At 44.1% G+C, this 17,085-nt stretch overlaps 1 protein-coding gene across 2 annotated transcripts; it reads right to left on the bottom strand.

The window, feature by feature from the left end:
- Positions 1-26: 26 nt before the first annotated feature.
- On the bottom strand, positions 27-17,031 carry rnpc3 (RNA-binding region (RNP1, RRM) containing 3). Of its 2 annotated transcripts, none has more exons than XM_075452496.1 (16): positions 16,988-17,031; positions 16,177-16,333; positions 16,035-16,082; positions 15,795-15,904; positions 15,580-15,669; positions 14,091-14,202; positions 13,399-13,467; positions 12,371-12,513; positions 12,063-12,188; positions 11,509-11,651; positions 8,970-9,152; positions 7,205-7,299; positions 7,017-7,075; positions 4,245-4,377; positions 2,180-2,257; positions 27-1,735 (listed from the first exon to the last, which is right to left on the bottom strand). In XM_075452496.1, exons 2-15 carry the CDS (start codon positions 16,327-16,329, stop codon positions 2,189-2,191), a joined length of 1,533 nt encoding a protein of 510 aa, XP_075308611.1. In that variant the 5' UTR covers positions 16,330-16,333; positions 16,988-17,031; the 3' UTR covers positions 27-1,735; positions 2,180-2,188. The 2 variants fall into 2 exon arrangements, with proteins under 2 accessions (XP_075308611.1, XP_075308610.1); XM_075452495.1 differs by lacking the exon at positions 27-1,735 and adding an exon at positions 1,742-2,011.
- Between the last annotated feature and the right edge of the window lie 54 nt (positions 17,032-17,085).

The following is a 17,085-nucleotide window of genomic DNA, read 5'->3' as shown; positions in this document are numbered from 1 at the left end:
GGTGTACAGACAGAACAGTGCAAAGGTCTTGAGCCAGCCTTCATTTATTCATGCATAATGTGCAAACATAAATAGGAATACAGTGTATAAGGTAAACAGAAAGAAAAGATTTGGTCTTATCAACTTTGTTTCAATCTTTCTTGTAATTTCTTAAAGTAGTTCTCCAGGCTTCTCCAAGGACATCCCAAAGCTCTTCTTTGGATGTCGGCTGCCTTTTGTGCCTTTCTCTGTAAGGATGATCCCACACTGCCTGAATATTGTTCAGCTCCGCGGGGAAGATTCAGCTCTCCATCGGGTCTACTGCAAATCATTTTCGCTCCACTTCTTTTGTTATCCGATATACCTCCGTCTTTTCAGCTCGTTTCCCTACCTTAATAATGGCTTCTTGACAGCCACCCTTCCATGGAGACCATGTCTGATGAGGCTTCAGTGAACAGTAGTTGGATCAACTGAAGGTCTGGATGCATCTCTCAGACCTTCGCAGATTTTTTTTTTCTATTTCTTAAGAACATCACATTAAGATACTGTTCATCTGCTTAGATATTTAGACCGAACACTTCTTCTTTTGTCCTCCCAATCTTTTTTTATTTTTAATGGACACACTGCAAAACTGTGCCAACAGTTTTTGGTAATCACCATTTTGGTGCAAAGCACCACCTAATGCCCGTTTTGTAGATGTAACAAAGTGCCTAAAGATACCATTTAAAATTGGCTCTTTGCTAAATTTTCTGTTTTGTGTAGGCACAACACTGGTTCATACCTTGAGTTAATAGGGTTTTTTTTGGTTCATACCTGAGTGGAAAAAGCAGCCAATGTCCAAAGAAAAACTTTGAGGTCCAACTCCTTGGAAGCAAAAAAAATATAAAGGATCGAGAGGATCATGGATCCGGATTGTATCCATCGCTTACATTTAGGCTGCAGCCTCATGTTCCTGCGGTCCAGCTCAATAAAAACAAAACCTTCAGAGTTTCGTGCAGAGCAGCAAACTTAACGCCTCGAGTCCACAGATTTTAGAAAGACTTCACACCACCGGCTCCATGTGTTACTTTGTGTGGGCGCACTGAGAACAGGCTCCCTTTTTTCTTTCTCTTTTCAGCTATTGCTAAAATGTCAACAGACACATCGTATTGTTAGCACCGTAAAGACCCGATGCCATGTGAAATCATAGGGGTGCTCAAAAAAAAACAAAAACTAACACATAGACAGTCTCTCATCACATGAAACAAATGTTTTTGGTTTTTTTCTCTTAAAACACCAGACACACCGAAAAGTTTCCCTCCTAATTTTCACACGCTGTACGTTTCCAGTATTGCCTTAAACCACAAACAAGACAAAACCCTTATTTCCAAAGGTTTACTCGATAAGCACATGGATGTAGCCAGCAAGGGGATTGCAAAGGTAAAGCATACAAAGTCCCAGCCATTTTCCACAGCCTGCAGTCTGTTGTGTTTGTTTGCCGTCTTCTCAGCACCGTCTTTTTTTTGCTGTTGTTTTGACAGCCGACCATCTGCTGCAGAGCCAACCTAAATCTCACACCCCTTCCCCAGCCTGTATTTACCCTGCTCACAATACTTTAAGTTTGAGATAATCGGTCTGCCATACGTTGGCTGAGCTGTACTCACAACCCGAGCAAAAATGACGACGACGGATACTTTTAACGAAAAATATTTTTTTTTATTCGACACAATATTAACAGAAGGCGGGGGAGGGGGAGACTGCCTCCGATGACCACCACCTGAAATTCAGTCGAAAGAGGGAAGAAGTCAGTGTGAGGAGAAGTCAAAAGGAAGCCAAAATGGCACGAGAGACAGGAGAACACCGAAAGAAATAAGCAAGAAGCTACACAAACGCGGCTCCGACAAGAGGGGCCGAAGAGTTTCCAGCCGTGTGTGTGCACAACAGTCAGTACAATGCGCATCTATCTGCTTTAAGGCTTTCTTTTCTTCCCAAAGGATATGTCAGAGCAAGGATACAAATGGTTCTGCTGGGCCACAATATCAAGTCTTGGCATCTTGAATAGATAAAGTGCAAACACAGTGGTGAAAAGAAAACACCATTACAATGACAATAGGGTTTGGTGCTGCACAGACAGATAAAGCACGGCATAATGAAGAGTTCAGCGGCCAGTTCAATGGCCTTCCTTCTGAAGGAGCTCCAACGTTTTATTGGTCCGACTCACCTGTTGAGTTTACCGGTGCTTTGGTCGTTTCTTGGGGTCTGTGTTCTCTTGCTTTGGTCTCGCAGATCGAGCGAATTGCTGTGAAATTTCAGTTAAGGTCTGTGTCTGCATGAATCACCCTAATCTGGACTCCTGATTAAATTTCTAAAACCATTATTTAAAAATGGAACACAACATGACCGAAAGGCTCATTTGACTTTTAAGCTGAGTGGGGTCCAGCTGCAGAGACACAATCACAGCTTGGATATTCATACAGGACACGCATCTATTTCGTGCCCAAACCTGCACAAAGCAGCTTCAAACCACAGTACCGCCTCCATTCTTTGGAGATCCTCGGCCTTGTCTGAATTTCCTCAAAGAAAAAAAGTTTGCGAGGCCGTTTCACTGCTGCCAATAACTGACCTTACACCTCATCCTGACAGAACGCGCGGGAGCGATTGATAAAAAGTGATTACAATGTGTACTTTTCAATCAGCCTGTCCTGACATGCAATGTCGCTCCATCCAGCGATCACGCCGACCCCTTATAAAATCGCCCGCGCTGTCTCTGTTTGGGCGACATTTCGCAGCGGCGTCCCGCCCCTAAACACTTCTTATTGTTTGAAATGAACATGCTGCTTCCTGTTGACAAGCTAGTTAGCAAGAGGTCAGCATCACTCAGGGAATAATGGACGAGGAGAAACTGATTTTTACTGTGGAACAGCACCCAATGGTTTACACCCGTACCACAAAGATCTGAACCGAAGGAAACCAGAGAACTCGGTGTTCCAAGTGAGTACTTTCTGAACCAATAGAAGCACTCCCGACAAAATCGTCACGCTGCATATCGAACACGCATATGCGAACTCAGGCCTCGCTGAATCTTTGTCCCGGTGTTATGCCGAAAGAAAAATGCATCCCCTGCTTTAAAGAGACTCTGGAATGGAATGCCATCACTACATTATCATTTGTTTACCTGATTGAATTAACAGATGCGAATGTAGCCAGTGACACATAACGTATGCTTATTTCTTTTTACTGTTAAACACTGAAGGAGACACTTTGGAAAATGTGTCATGTAGACATGCACACAGCCTAATCGTAGTAATATGTCCTACTGGACATTTTTCATGGCATCTGGTGACGCACACTCAATTCAATTCGGTTTATTAATATAGCGCCAAATCACAACAAATGTCATCTCAAGGCACTTCAATGATCTCACTCTTGCTCTACAACGCATGCTCAAGGCTCCCAACCTGCCAGATCCCCTTCGTGTGAGCGACGTCACTTGTTTTTTGGTTTGTTTTCGTAGACTGGGCTGCTGGATTCTGTCACAGATCTGGCAAAACCAGCTGTGTTGAGTCGAGTACGGAACGGGAAGACTGGATTTTGGAGGGGTGCAAACGTTGCAGTTATGTAGGATATGTCGTCCTGATATGTAGCCCTATATGCGACTCATGCATACGTTATAAAATCAAACCACTTCTTCTGGCCTTTTCCCGATTTAACTCCAAAGTTCATAGGGTAGGAACACGGTTCCCTCTTTGAGCTCAACGACGGCTGTGCCGTCTCCAAGCTGCACATTAAAACACCATCAAAAGTCAACGGGCCCTGTTATGTTAGACAAGTTCAAAAGTTGGCGCACAATTATCTGTGTGGAGGAGGACGAGGAGCAGGTGGTGGTGCAGAGCTGCCAGAAATTAGTCCCCATCCACCTGAAGACACCGAAGGCTGAAGCCAACGACACATCTGTGAGGGGGAGGTCTGAAGCAGAATATACATTATGTTTAATCTGCCCAGCAAAACCCTGCCTTGCAGACACACACCCCGACCCGTCACTTGTGTGATATTTTCTTTTACACTTTCATTTAAGCTTCTCAAAAAAAGCCTGAACATAAAATAGCGTTACTGTGTCTAAACCCTATAAAGTGTTATACCCTTATATAGCACTTTGTGCTACATTTTGATGTATGAAAAGTGCTTTATAAATAAAGTTTGATTTGATTTGATATAAACACAGCCTGGATTTACACTCTTGCCCTTGTTTGTTCCTGCAAGAGTGGGTGGGGAAAAAAAAAGGATACGACAACGAGGGGTTTGTCATAAAGAACGAAGCCGTTGGTATCCCGCAGGGCTTTCTCTGCACTCTGCTCATTGGGTAGTCCCACGAAGGCCTGTCCTTTCATCCGCCCCTCCTTCATCAACATAATGTCAAACCTGAGGAGCAAAGCAAAGCAGGGGCACATCATTACGAGCTGGTGGCCTGGCCCAGTCAACAATACACAGTGCCTACTCAGTGCTACAAGAGGAAGACGTTATCTGCCTCTGTAAGGACATAAGACAGACTGAACGAACGAGACGCAACAACCTGCAGGTTTGAATCCCAAGCAACTGATTTTACTGGGCAGCAATTTAAGCCAAAGACAAGCAAAGAGGCTCGGGGGGCTTCTAGTTGATTTATCATTCACAGCACAGGACAGGACAGGCAGGTGACGGACGTGTGGCTTTCCTCTCTGAACGGAAAGCGCTGGCAGCGAGCTGCGGAGCGGTTCATAGAGGAAAGAAGAGAAGAAAAATAAGGGGGCTCCCGCTCGTGTAAATCGATGCTCCGCATCGATGTTAAATGTCCGGCTGATGCGATCTAATAAACACACTCATCTGTCTTTGCTGTGATCGTTTCTGTAGATTATTATCATACATACTGGATAAAACTCAGGTCTTTTGTATGGAAGCCCGAGCTTTCAGAGTCCCTTATATCACGACATGATTATCAATTAAAAATAGCTTTCGCCTCTAGGATTACCATCATGTACCCAAAAACTTTACTCACAGCAAGATGTATGGGCTAAATGGATGGTTCCACATCTAATTAGCACCCAACTAAACTAAAGAGATTACACGTTCAAATATTATGGTAGAAATAGCGACATACGCTAATAAATGTCACAAAAATGAAAACTTTACATGAACAAAGAACATTTAAAGATTTAAATAAGGGAGATGTAAAAGTGTCTCAGCCGTCCATGAGCCGAATTCTGCCCACAGTGTTGGATGCGATTAATTATTTAGCACCGACTTACATTCGATTCCCTTATGGGGGTCCACGCCAGGCAGACATTAAGCGAGGGTTTTATGGTATCGCGCAGTTCCCCAACGTCGTAGGAGCAATAGACTGCACTCACGTCGCACTAAAAGCACCATCACAGCACGAATACAACTTCGTGAATAGGAAGGGGAAGCACTCCATTAATGTACAGCTTATATACGACAGTGATATGCTGCTTCTCAATGTCGTTGCCCGATGGCCAGGGGGGACGCACGATTCCTTTATTTTGCAGAACAGCTCTGTGGGAACTTCGTTTACAAGAAGGAGCTGTTGAAGATGGATGGCTTATTGGTGAGTGTTGCGCAGCATGTTTGCAACATTGGTTATATGTATGGTCAGTGTTCGAAATACGGGGGGGACTCGGGGGATCCGAGACCCCCTGAAACTGACACGAGACCCCCCGAAAACATGATTTGGGAAATGTTGGGGGTCTCTAAAATATTGGCAATTAGTGATTTCCCCTAATGAGTTATGATTGCAGACGCGATGCGTGTGTGGAGGTGTGGAGCCTGTGTGCGTAATTGGCATAAAGCTGTGCTGTCCGCCGCGTATGATTCTGTATTGCTTCTCATGTGTTTTCGAGATCCGCGCTCTGAGTCAAGCGCAAGCAAGCAAGCAAGTTCCGGTGGCTTTTAAAGGGAATATTGGTGCCATATATGGTTAATTGGGGGCGTTCTATGATGCAAATTAGTCTGCTCGTGCCCGTTTGATGAATGCCGATTTTTTTTGTACTTGGGCACATTCTAAATTTCACTCATACGACAGGATTTAGAAGGGATACGACGCACTAATGATAAATGAGGGTCCTGGACCTGGAAGTCATTGAGTCCACCGTGAATACTCTGTATACCAGAGTATTCAGGAGTGAAATGTGAGGCCATCTGTCTGACAGCTAAAGCTTGGCTGAAACTGGCTCATCAGCAGGACAATGATCCCAAACACAGCCGCAAATCTACAACAGAATGTCTGAAAAAACAGTCCAAAGCTGATTGAAGGGCTGCGGCAGAACCTCAAGACAATTGCCCATGAATGAATGCCCACAAACCTCAATAAACTGAAGTAGAGCTGGACAGAAGAGTGGTTCAAACCATAACATCATGCAGAATGCACCAAGTTATTGCTGCTAAAGGTGGTTCTAAAGCAAGTGAATTACGGGGCGCTCTTAGTTTTTCACACACTGATCTGCCCTATGGTGTCATTTCTGTTAAATGAATAATGACCCAGTGTATTATGTCACGTGCTGTTCATCTGAAGTTGTATTTGCGCAATGCTAAGACCAGGTAAGGACCTGTGAAACCTAAACAAAAGAGGGTATGCGTTGTCTGTCACATGACTGCTGCTGTTCAGTAAAGTCCACATTTGTGTTTGGAGTAAAACGAAAAGCCTTCGGAATATTTGTCGGATCATGAAAGGACACTTCAGGTGTGTTGATATACGGGCTAGAATGTCTGTGAATATTTTCTTTAAGGCAACTCTGGAGCAGCCCGATAAAAAGCCGGAATATAGCTTGAAGGTTAGCGAAGACTAAACTGACCACCTGCTTATGTTTCTGTTCCTCAGTTTCACGGACAAGGTGGAACGTTCCTCTGAAGTGCCGCTGATACTCAAGCATGAAAATATCCCTCATGATCTCAACATCAGGTCGGATTCTTCTCAATAACACAAAGCGCAGTCAGCATGAATCGCTCAGTGGGAAGAAGACGGGGCACACAAGTGGTGTTCAGAAGAAATAAGTCTTCCATTTACGTACATGTTTCTCTCGGCTTCTGACGAAGGGTCAATGTATCTCCCATAGATGTACTTCAGGTCCTGGAAGACACATTTTAAAATTCAACATCGACATTTCTTCACGCAAAATACTGAGACGCGTTTAGTCTGAGGCAACAAATCCTGCTGATCAGATAAACTCTGGGAGCCGAATAAATAGAAATGACCCACCTTCTCCTCCACCTGCTTTGCGATGTTCTTCACGTACAGTCTGCAGGTCGGCTCGCCCGCTTCGTATTTTTTAAATATGGACATTCTTTTTATCTCTGTTTTTAGACAAAAAAAAAAAAAAAAGGGCAGACAGAAGAAAAAAATGGATACAAGGTGAATCACAAAAACGACTACAAAGGATCACACAGTTTCAAAGCCATTGAAACTCGATACCCCCGATCGATGTTTTATTCGATGCAGAATGGAGGAAAAAACGAGGCTAAGAGACGCGCCAATAAAAAAATGGCTGCATGTCTGATTCCAGCTCCCACCGTGCTGTGCGCTTTAGAGCTAATCGGAAAGGGCCGTGTCTCAGCTGGTTTGGTTTGTTGTTTCTGGCCGCAGGATGATCCAATATTCACACGTAGCTCCTAAATGCTCCTCTGTGCTCTCCTTCCAGTGGCTGCTGTCACGCTGAGTCGGGCAATCGGTGCTTTTATCCAGACTTTTGCTTGCTAATAACCGCATTATAGCAGTAGCAGCTGCTGCCTTTCAGGGGCCTAAACTAAAATGCCACGAAGGGACGGCGTCACACTATAACCTGCAGGATGCGTTGGGGCCACAGCTTCCGATGAGCACGGGCCTGACTTAATTTAGCTTGTGGTTTTTGAATGGTCCGCAGACATCAGCCCCACTGAGAGCGAGCTTTTATGGTTGGCAAATGTAGACACGACCCCGGCGCCCTCATAAGAAATTAGCATTCGCAGCTGGGTGTTGTGTTCCTACCAACGCTGTGCCGAGCTGGAACCGATAAATACTGGCAACTACCGCAGAGTAATTCCACAACGGGACCAAATGCAGATTAGAAACTTTCAAACTGCACTCAAAGGCTAAATGTTAGTGGGAGTCTGTGTTTGTTTAGACCAGTGAAAAAGGGCTATTGGCTTTTTGGGCTTTTTTTTTGTAGTCTTTCTCACTTACGTAAACAGGTATGACCAGCATTTAGAAGTACACCATGTTTACGTAACCCAAAGTGATGAGATGAGAACAGGAGCCATTTAGAAAACATCAAAAAGAAAACAGATTGGATAGTATTGGATAGTATTGATTCATTCATTTCCTTTCATTTTATGGTTTCAGTTTGTTTTAAGTGTTTGTTTTTCACCTCTGATGTAGCCTGAAATTTTAGAACCCTTAGTTTGCGGTGCAAGGCCTCCAGTATTCCCTCACTTTAACTCTACAACACACAGGAGATATAAACGCGATAGCATTTCCTCAGTTCTTTAGTCCGTTGTGTTGACATGTTGTTTGTCAAATTCTTCAGTCTGTGCTCTTGGAGGCAGTTTGGGGCTGAGATTGGGTGTCGGGAAGCATCGTTTTTTTTTTTTTATATATAATTAAAAATAATATATATTAAAAAAGAAATTACAAAAAAAAAAAAAAAAAAAAAAAAAAAAAAAATCACTTTTTCTTATTGTTCCTACCATCTTTGCTTCTAAACCCTCTGACTGACGAAATGAAAATAAGTTTGTAGAGGAGTAGAAGAGCCCTCTGAAGCCCTTCCCTGTTGTTTATGTGTGGGTGCGAGGCTTCAGTGGATGCCGGCCCCCCTCTTGGCTCAGGCGCGAAAGAACAGTGAGCCAAAAAGAAGCTAAATTGCACTGTAAATCAGATCAGATCTTCAGTCTAGTATTGTGATTTAGTCGGTGAAAAAGTCCACTGAATCCACTAGTTTGAATCATCTAGTTTGTTTTGCCACTGAGCCGCCCTTTTAGGTAGTACTTACCATCTCTTGACAGCCGTCCTTTCTCCAACTCCTTCCTCGAGATGACATCCGATGTGAGATCCAGCTCGTCGTCGCTGTGCTCGTCTTGCTGCTGGGACGCCTGTGCGCTGGGGTAAAGCTTCCCAAAACCTTCAGCGGGCGCCACCTCCTGACTGCTGCTGGGGGCGGCATCTCTCTCAGCCACTTGGATCGGGAATTGGAGGATGTCAAAAAAAAAAAAAAAAAAAAAAGGGTTTGTCAGACTTGTACTAATTTTAGTCCAATACATCTCATTTACTTAATCTATCCCTCGGGACAGGACAGATCCTTCCGGTCACATTTTGATGTGCAAAACTTGTCGCCGTGGTAATGGAACTCTCTTTCGTGGTTAAATATGAATAATGCAGAAAGTGAAAACCGGTGGTTCAAACTGAAAGAAGTCTCAAGAGGGAACAATCACCACATTCAGTTGGTATCAAACAAAGGCCCGAGATCAAAATCCACTCCTGTTTTTCAAACATGGCAGCAGGGACTCTTTTGAGGACTGCATGAATGAACACACACACACACACACACGTTGCAGATGAAATTCCTGAGAGCAGTGAGCCTGTACAAATCCAAGAGGCAAAAGAAAGCTCGTCATCCACATAAGGTGCATGTGCGCGGGCGCTGGAGCAAGGAGCGTTCGGGAGCTTTTCCGATACACGCGGCAGAAATCTAGATCACTGCTTTCAAAATTATAGTCCTCCTTATCTGCGCCCCACCTCCCGTTTTCATTCAAATAGCTTGTTTATCGGATCGCACTCCCACCCCTTCCCCAAAACAAGACTAATCCAGAAAGCCACCTGTCATAGTTTATCTCTCCTCTGCCTCTTTTGTGTTCGACTTTGAGATCTATTTTACTTCTCAGGGACTTGGCAGGGAGTGCAGTGGCAGCCAGAGAGAGGGGAGATAAGGCGAACGGGGAACCGCACAGCTGACAAGAAACACACACTGTGCCCTCGATGACATTTGCTCATACAGATAATGGCTTAAAACCGTTCTCGGGCAAGTTTCCGCTGTGATATACCGGTGTGCAACACTCGGCTCTGACTTCACCCCAACTAAGGGCTCTAACTCAAGTCAACAGGAGCAACAAACCACCTTCTGCCTCAATGTGATAAACAGACAAGATGTATAGAATTTTTCTTGCAGTAAAGGGAGTGCAAGCGCCAGTCAGACCAATACATCCCATGTTTTTTGCAAACTACAGCATTATATCTGGGAAGTTTGAATGCTCGAAAACGATTGGTTAATCGGTAACGATACTCATTATTGTGGTGCTAAGACTTTGGTTTGTGTGTGATCGTGTGCTCGTATGTGCATCATACGAAAAAAAAAAAAAAAAAAAAAAAAAACTGGTACTGGTAATATACGCCACCAACAATAAGCCATTTCTAATTAACACTGAAGAGCAATCTCTGGTTTTATCGGCCTCTGGGCCAAATGAACGAGAGAAGCTCGTCTGAGCTGCAGCTGGAGCTTCCGCTCTCTCCGTGATGACGTCAATATTTGCAGCAGCTTCCATTCAACGGCGGTTTGATTGACACAGTGTGCGTCAGCGTGGCGGGATTCTTTCACACCGTTGTAACCACGGGAACGGCGTCCTCGGGTAAAAGAAAAACGCGATGTGCAGCGGCCTTAGGAATGTGGAAATGCCATAGTTCATCCTCTTTTGCTAAAACCGGAATGAATTGTGGTTGCGACACATGCCGTGTTTTGGTGGCGACTTTGTAAAGGTGATTGCGTCACGTCTGGGTTCGTTCCCTGCGGAATCTTGCATGTCTGCGACTCTTTCAGACACATTCACAGGCACGCATCAACGACTGAACCCCGCAGCTTTAACATGTCAATGAAGCCAGTGCCCCAAACGTATCCCATTTGCTAAAAATGATTTCTCCTAAAAGTAGGACCAAACACACTTACCCATTCAAAGAATTCATTCGTCATGCTAGGTTAAAGAGTTGATCAATGAGGTCATTAAAGAGAGTATTTATCATGATTGGAAGACTCAAATCCGTTACATTCCCCCTTTTGCTGCTTCTTTAGTATTATTACCCTTCAGCAACAACTCCCCTCCATTTGTCTCTCAATTATCACAATAATTTCAACAAAAATAATCAATGGGGGCAGTCTGTGGCGTAGTGGGTTGAGCTAGCGCCCCATGTACAAGAGACCATAGTCCTCGCTGCAGCTGGCCCCGGTTCGAATCCCGCATCGGACGGCCCTTTGCTGCGTGTTGTACCCCCTCTCTCTGCCCCCTGCTTCCTGTCTCTCTACACTGTCCTATCTAATAAAGGCATAAAAAGCCCCAAAAAATTATAAATAATAATCAATGAACAAATCTTATATCAGGCTGAATGCCAAAGGCTCACAGCTTCAAAGCTTTTCCTTCTTCTTATACAGAGCAAAACATTTGAATATGTCACTAAATCAGTGAAGAAAATAATCAAAATGTGTTTTTTTTTTTTTTTACTAAATTGGTCAAATTCAATGGACAAAAACATGGCTGAGCCCTTACCTTCGCCTTCATCGTCAGGCTGACCGGGCCCGCTTCCTTCCGTGGCGGCTGCCGCCTCAGGAACCGAAATGTGGAATTCAATTTTCCTTGAACCAGCGGGGTTCGGCTGCTCAAACACGTCGGAGGGCTGCAGCGCCGGAGCACTGCAGAGAGCAGAGACGAACACCACTCCCCTTTCACAACAGCCGCCAAAAATGAGCCCACAATAAACCGGGCTCCTGCGAGGATGGTGCGGGATGCTTTTTTTTTCTTTTTTTAAATTCTGGTCAACATGAGATATTTCCCAGTCCGCACACATGCTGCCAGGAGATGCTCTGTATTACAGCTTAGAAACAAAGTTTGTGGACTGTCGTTAGGGAGTGTGTGTGTGTGTGTGTGTGTGTGTGTGTGTGTGTGTGTGTGTGTGTGTATGAAACAAGAGGGTTTCCAAGCCTCTTTATGAGAAAGACTTATTGTCTTCACATTGTTGTCATCTGTTTTTACCTACAAAGGAACCCGGTCTCCGGATGAATTATGAGTGGGGACTGTGACATGCACGAGTGCTTTCCGTGTACCTCTGAGCGTCGGGTTTGGGAGCATAGAGCAAATCCTTGATCTTGGGCTTCTTTCTTTTCGAAGATGTTTTTGGTCTCAGGGGTCTCTTGCATGCTTGGTTGACCAAGCCCATCAGACGAGCAATCCTGAAATAAAGCGAAGGGGAAAGAAGAAAAAAAAAAGTCTAACTCGGGGACAAAAACAACCCTTTCCCCGTCTAAAAGCATTTTTAATCAGACGACTGCTGCGTCGGAAAAACATTGCAAAGGTCACATTGTCTCAGGAAAATGTTACTGTCTCATAATGTGTGACGTTATCTTTTCCTCACCTCTCTTTGTCTTCGTCATCTCCACTTTCATACTCTGACTCTGCCTCACTAGACAGTTCCATCTCCTCTTCGGGTAAAGGTGGGTAGTCGGGCGGGAAGGGAGGGGGCATGGGCATGTGGGGAGCAGGATGAATATGCTCATACTGCGGGAAACAACAGCACATGCACAGGCCTGTAAATGTTAGCCCGATCACTTTACAGGGGAATGTGTGCGAAAACAAAAGGAAATAAAGTATTTAAGGTAAAATTCTAACAAGCTTGAACGTCAGTATTTGGTCTGAGCACCTTTTATTCTTCAACACAGCCTGAACTCTCTGGTAGACAAGCTTTCTTGTAATTTAAGGAGTCTTCAGGAATAGTTCTCCAGGCTTCTTGAAGGACATCCCAAAGCTCTTCTTTGGATGTCGGCTGCCTTTTGTCCCGTTCTCTGTCAAGATGATCCATCCCTCCCATCCCTACAGTTCTATTTGGTTTCCTTCCTTAAGAATTGTTTCTTGACAGCCACCCTTCCACAGAGACCATGTCTGATGAGGCTTCAGTGAACAGTAGATGGACAAAGTGAAGAACCAGATGCATCTCTCAGGTCCCGTGTCAGGTCTTTGCTGGACAACATTTTCAGTTCCTATTTATCTACTGTAGATATCTTTTTTTCACGTCTGCCCACTACTTCTCCAGATTATTTTTTTAAGAAACGTACTGAGACATGCCCAATTTTTGGCCGACACATTGGGTTCAGGTACAAGAACTGGACTGAAAATGAGTGTAAAAGCAGCCAGTATCCAAAGAAAAACTCTGAAAGCCAGCCTGGGGAACTATGGCTTAAGACCACTTTTAAAAGAGAAACTAGAGGTAACGTTGGCTCTTTGGAAACAAAATAAAAGAAACGAGGGGATGGCTCAAGGCTTTTACCATGGTTTAAAAGAAATTATTCTTTTTAGCTCAAGTTATATGCGATTTTGTGATGGCTTCCACAATCTATACACCAGCCAGGACATTGTTGGATTTGACAATCATGTGCAGAGGCTTACCATGGGTGGTCTGGCTGTAACGGGGCCAAAAGGACACGGCAAGTTCATCTTGTTCATCAGATGCAGTACCTGAATCATTGGAGATACAAGCACGAGAGCTGACAGCTGTAGAAGATTCCTACCGCAAGCTGGAAGAGAGCCGGTTATATAAACACGCCGCTGCTCAGGCAGGCAGGCTGTAACGCAGGCTCCATATGTAAAACAGAGTGCCAGGCCTTTTGCATACAAATACAAGGATCAAGGTGAGACTGAGGCTGAAAGGGAGGTTCCCTATGGTGCGGCTGAGAGTGAGGCCAGCTTCTCTGTAACACACTAGCACCACCAAGATGTCAGCACTGGAAGGAGCAGCACTGAAAACCCAGTCTGCACAGCTCCCAGGGAAATGTTAAAGCCATAACTCATGCCTCCCACTTATGGTTTATTATTAATACTTGCTCCCCAAATTGAAATTTAAAAGGCAAATGTTTGCGGTTTGATCTTTAAGAGCTTGGACGAAGTTCAGGAACCTCAGGGACACTTATTCTAGATCTATGTTTTTATTTCATAAATGTGGATGCTCAGTAGCCACAAATTCCTGGCCATAAAAAGCAAATAAGGAGAGCATAAATAGACCAATGCAGACAAAAGGATCCTCCATATCTGCATATCGAGGTACTGGATAAAAGGATGTAGGAGAAACAGTGTTTACTCACTTGAACGTAAAACTTTGGCATGCTGATGAGGGCATGCGTTATGTTTGCCAGAATGCCGCTGGAAGGTGGTGGGTATAAATATTTCAAGGTGGGATTTGACTGAAATTTCAACCTAAAGAATTTGGAGAGAGAATGAAAACGGTTAAAAGCAAACTGTGGAGCTGCAACTCCCTGCCTGGGTCCCAAAAACGTCTGAACCGACTACAGACGTGTGCCAACCAAACTGACTGACATTTTTAAACGAGTAACTTCAACACGAACGTGGGAAAAAAAATGACCCCAAAATAACCATTTATCATTATTCTCATTCCTTAAACAACCAGGTCGGATGACGCATCCTGATGTTGTGGAAGAGATGTTACTCTGCTTCAGAAGGGCCAACTTTTTGTTTTTCACCAAGCTAACAAAACAACGGAGGAGACGATTAAAACTACTAACAAACAACGGGAGAAAACCATTTATTAGTGAGGCTAACTGAAGGAAAACAAGAGTTCATAATTTGCCATTGGGCATAAAGATCGTACTCTAGCAAAGGGAACAGGTCAAGTGGTCTGAGGAGTCCAGATTTACCCTGTCCCAGACTAATAAAGTGCAGCTCCCATTGTGCCTTGTGCCTAACATCCTCAGGTCAAGGGTCCGGTCAAAGAGTATATTTTGCTTGGGAATCTTCCTAAATACATGAAAGGCTGAATAATACTCCAGAAACAGCTCAATAAACAAGTAACAGAGCTTTTCTGATAATGTCAGTACAGCGATTAAAACACCAAAGACGTAAACAATAAAGCAAGCAAGGCTGATCACAGAATCAGGATTATCATTTGCGAAAGGGAAGACAGTCGTGTGTGTGCTGAGAGGAGAGGACAGGCAGGTGGAGATAAAGTCGCAAAAAGCTTCCCAGCCGGTTCAAAAGTTCAAATCCCAGAGACTAACACAGACAAATGAATCAACAGCTCAAACAAGAGTTCCTCTTCGGCATCCCAAAATATTTACAAATCCTGCCTTTTCACCTCTTCCTTTCAAATCTAACACAATATACGATCCAACCATCAATATGTTTTCTCTTCTCACTCAAAGTCTTTCTTGAGCCATTCAGATTGCGTTAGGAAGCGGAGCCGCAGCAGTGCAGACTGTCACCACGAGAGCGAGGGGTATCAAAGACCACCTGGACCCAACAACTGGAAAGACAGACAGCCTGTCAGGCACGCAGAGGCAGCCTGGCTATCTAATTGGGCTCTCAGATTCTCATCCAGCTTTACTGTCGGCGAGCCTCCAGACAGCTTCTGCGTCGCAAACTGACAACACTTCGACAACAGTCGAAGAAAAAGAGTCAAACATGCATGTTGAACCATCTAAGTATAGCTTTGTCGAGTCATTACTTTGGCATAATGTCACACGGTCTCTCCTTATGACACAAAACAGAGCGAGAACAAAAGGCACAAGTAACACTGGAAAGTAGACTTGATAAATAATGGAACGTGTTCATTCTTACCCAAGGTTAGGTGCAACACTGGTGTCTATGAGGGGGATATTTGGCTGTTTGCTCCCCTGCTTTTTCTGCTCTTCTTTGACATGTTTATCACTGCGGAAAGGTGAAGAAAACTTTACACCACCAGGCGAGCCGTACAAGTATGTTTGCAATATGCAAGCAAACAGTTTGTAGTATGTAAGCAAACAGTGTTGTATCTACTGACTCGTGTAACTCACCTGTCTGACACCGGTTGGTCCTTTAAAACTGTGATGTTATCTTGGCCTTTCGCAAACTCCACAACAAGTGTCTGATCCAGAACCTCCAACTGATGGAGTCTGCTGAGAGCCTACAAGAGATGTGATAAGCAGTGACCATCATCATCATCCGGAGACAAGCTGGATTAAAATACGGTGGCAATATAAGCAGATAAAATAGCAAATCTGATTCAGATTACTACATGAAAACAAAGCACTCACCTTTGTTGCCAACTTCTCACTTTTAAAGGTCGCAAAGGCTGCATGTTTCTGTGGAGATGGGCAGATTTGTTCAGACTGGACAACAGCTCAAGGGAGTTTCACGATTTAAAAGGTCACAGAACATCACTGAAGGGGAACCTACCATGCGGCCCCGGTTCGAGAAGACCCTGACTGACTCAGCTCCAAAATACTTTAAAAGGTCCTCCTTCTCCTCATGGCTGAGCTCAGCTGGTAAGTGGCGGACAAGCAGCGTTTTAGTGCAGTTAGTTTGGACCACGTCTTCATTCTTGTCCATTTTCCTATGTATCAGCCGTCAGAGAGAGGGAACACACAGTAATAAGCCAGAAAAGCTCACCTCCTATAAAAAGTGCCGCGTATTTTTTGTTACACTTTCCTAAAAATAGTCATATTGTAGGCCGACATTTATTCTTACTGATCCTTGCACAATTAAGCTCCAATAATCCTTTCAGTAATAACACATGAAGACACGTCTGTGTAGGTTTTACATCGTATTTTAGACTGGCTCTTTCGAGCATATCTGACCTCCTCCGTAACGTCAAACAGGGGGTGTAGAAGAGTTAGCGACAAAGAGACTTAACACACAGCATTTAATTAAAAACAAGATTAGCCGAATTGGAAAATCAAACCTGACCATTTTTTAAGCATCTTTAGGCATCTTCTAAATTGCGTACTCGATTGTCGATAAGAAAAGTTAAGTTAAAATGCCATTTCTTTTAATGACGGCACCGCTCGACAACGGGCTAGCTCATCGCTAACGCCAATGCTAATGTGAAGTAAACTCGTGCTGACCAGTGCAACTCGTTTAATTTTAATATCTGGTGACTAGGCAGGGCTAAAAAATAAAATGAAGTAACTAAATGCAGCAAAGCACAAGGCGTTCATAGCTTCCCGTGAAAAATCATCCAAACCCCTGAACACATTTCATATCATACCCGCCTCTGAGAGCAGCTTGTAAACAAACTTGCTTCTGGAAGACTCTTCTTCATTGGTGAGGTTTTACGACAGCTTCTTTCCTAACAGATGCACTACT

The sequence above is a fragment of the Odontesthes bonariensis genome, chromosome 20 (assembly GCF_027942865.1).
Source record: "Odontesthes bonariensis isolate fOdoBon6 chromosome 20, fOdoBon6.hap1, whole genome shotgun sequence".
In the NCBI taxonomy this organism is placed as follows: domain Eukaryota; kingdom Metazoa; phylum Chordata; class Actinopteri; order Atheriniformes; family Atherinopsidae; genus Odontesthes; species Odontesthes bonariensis.
Note: the sequence above shows the minus strand (reverse complement) of the source record. Positions and strands in the feature narration are given on the sequence as shown.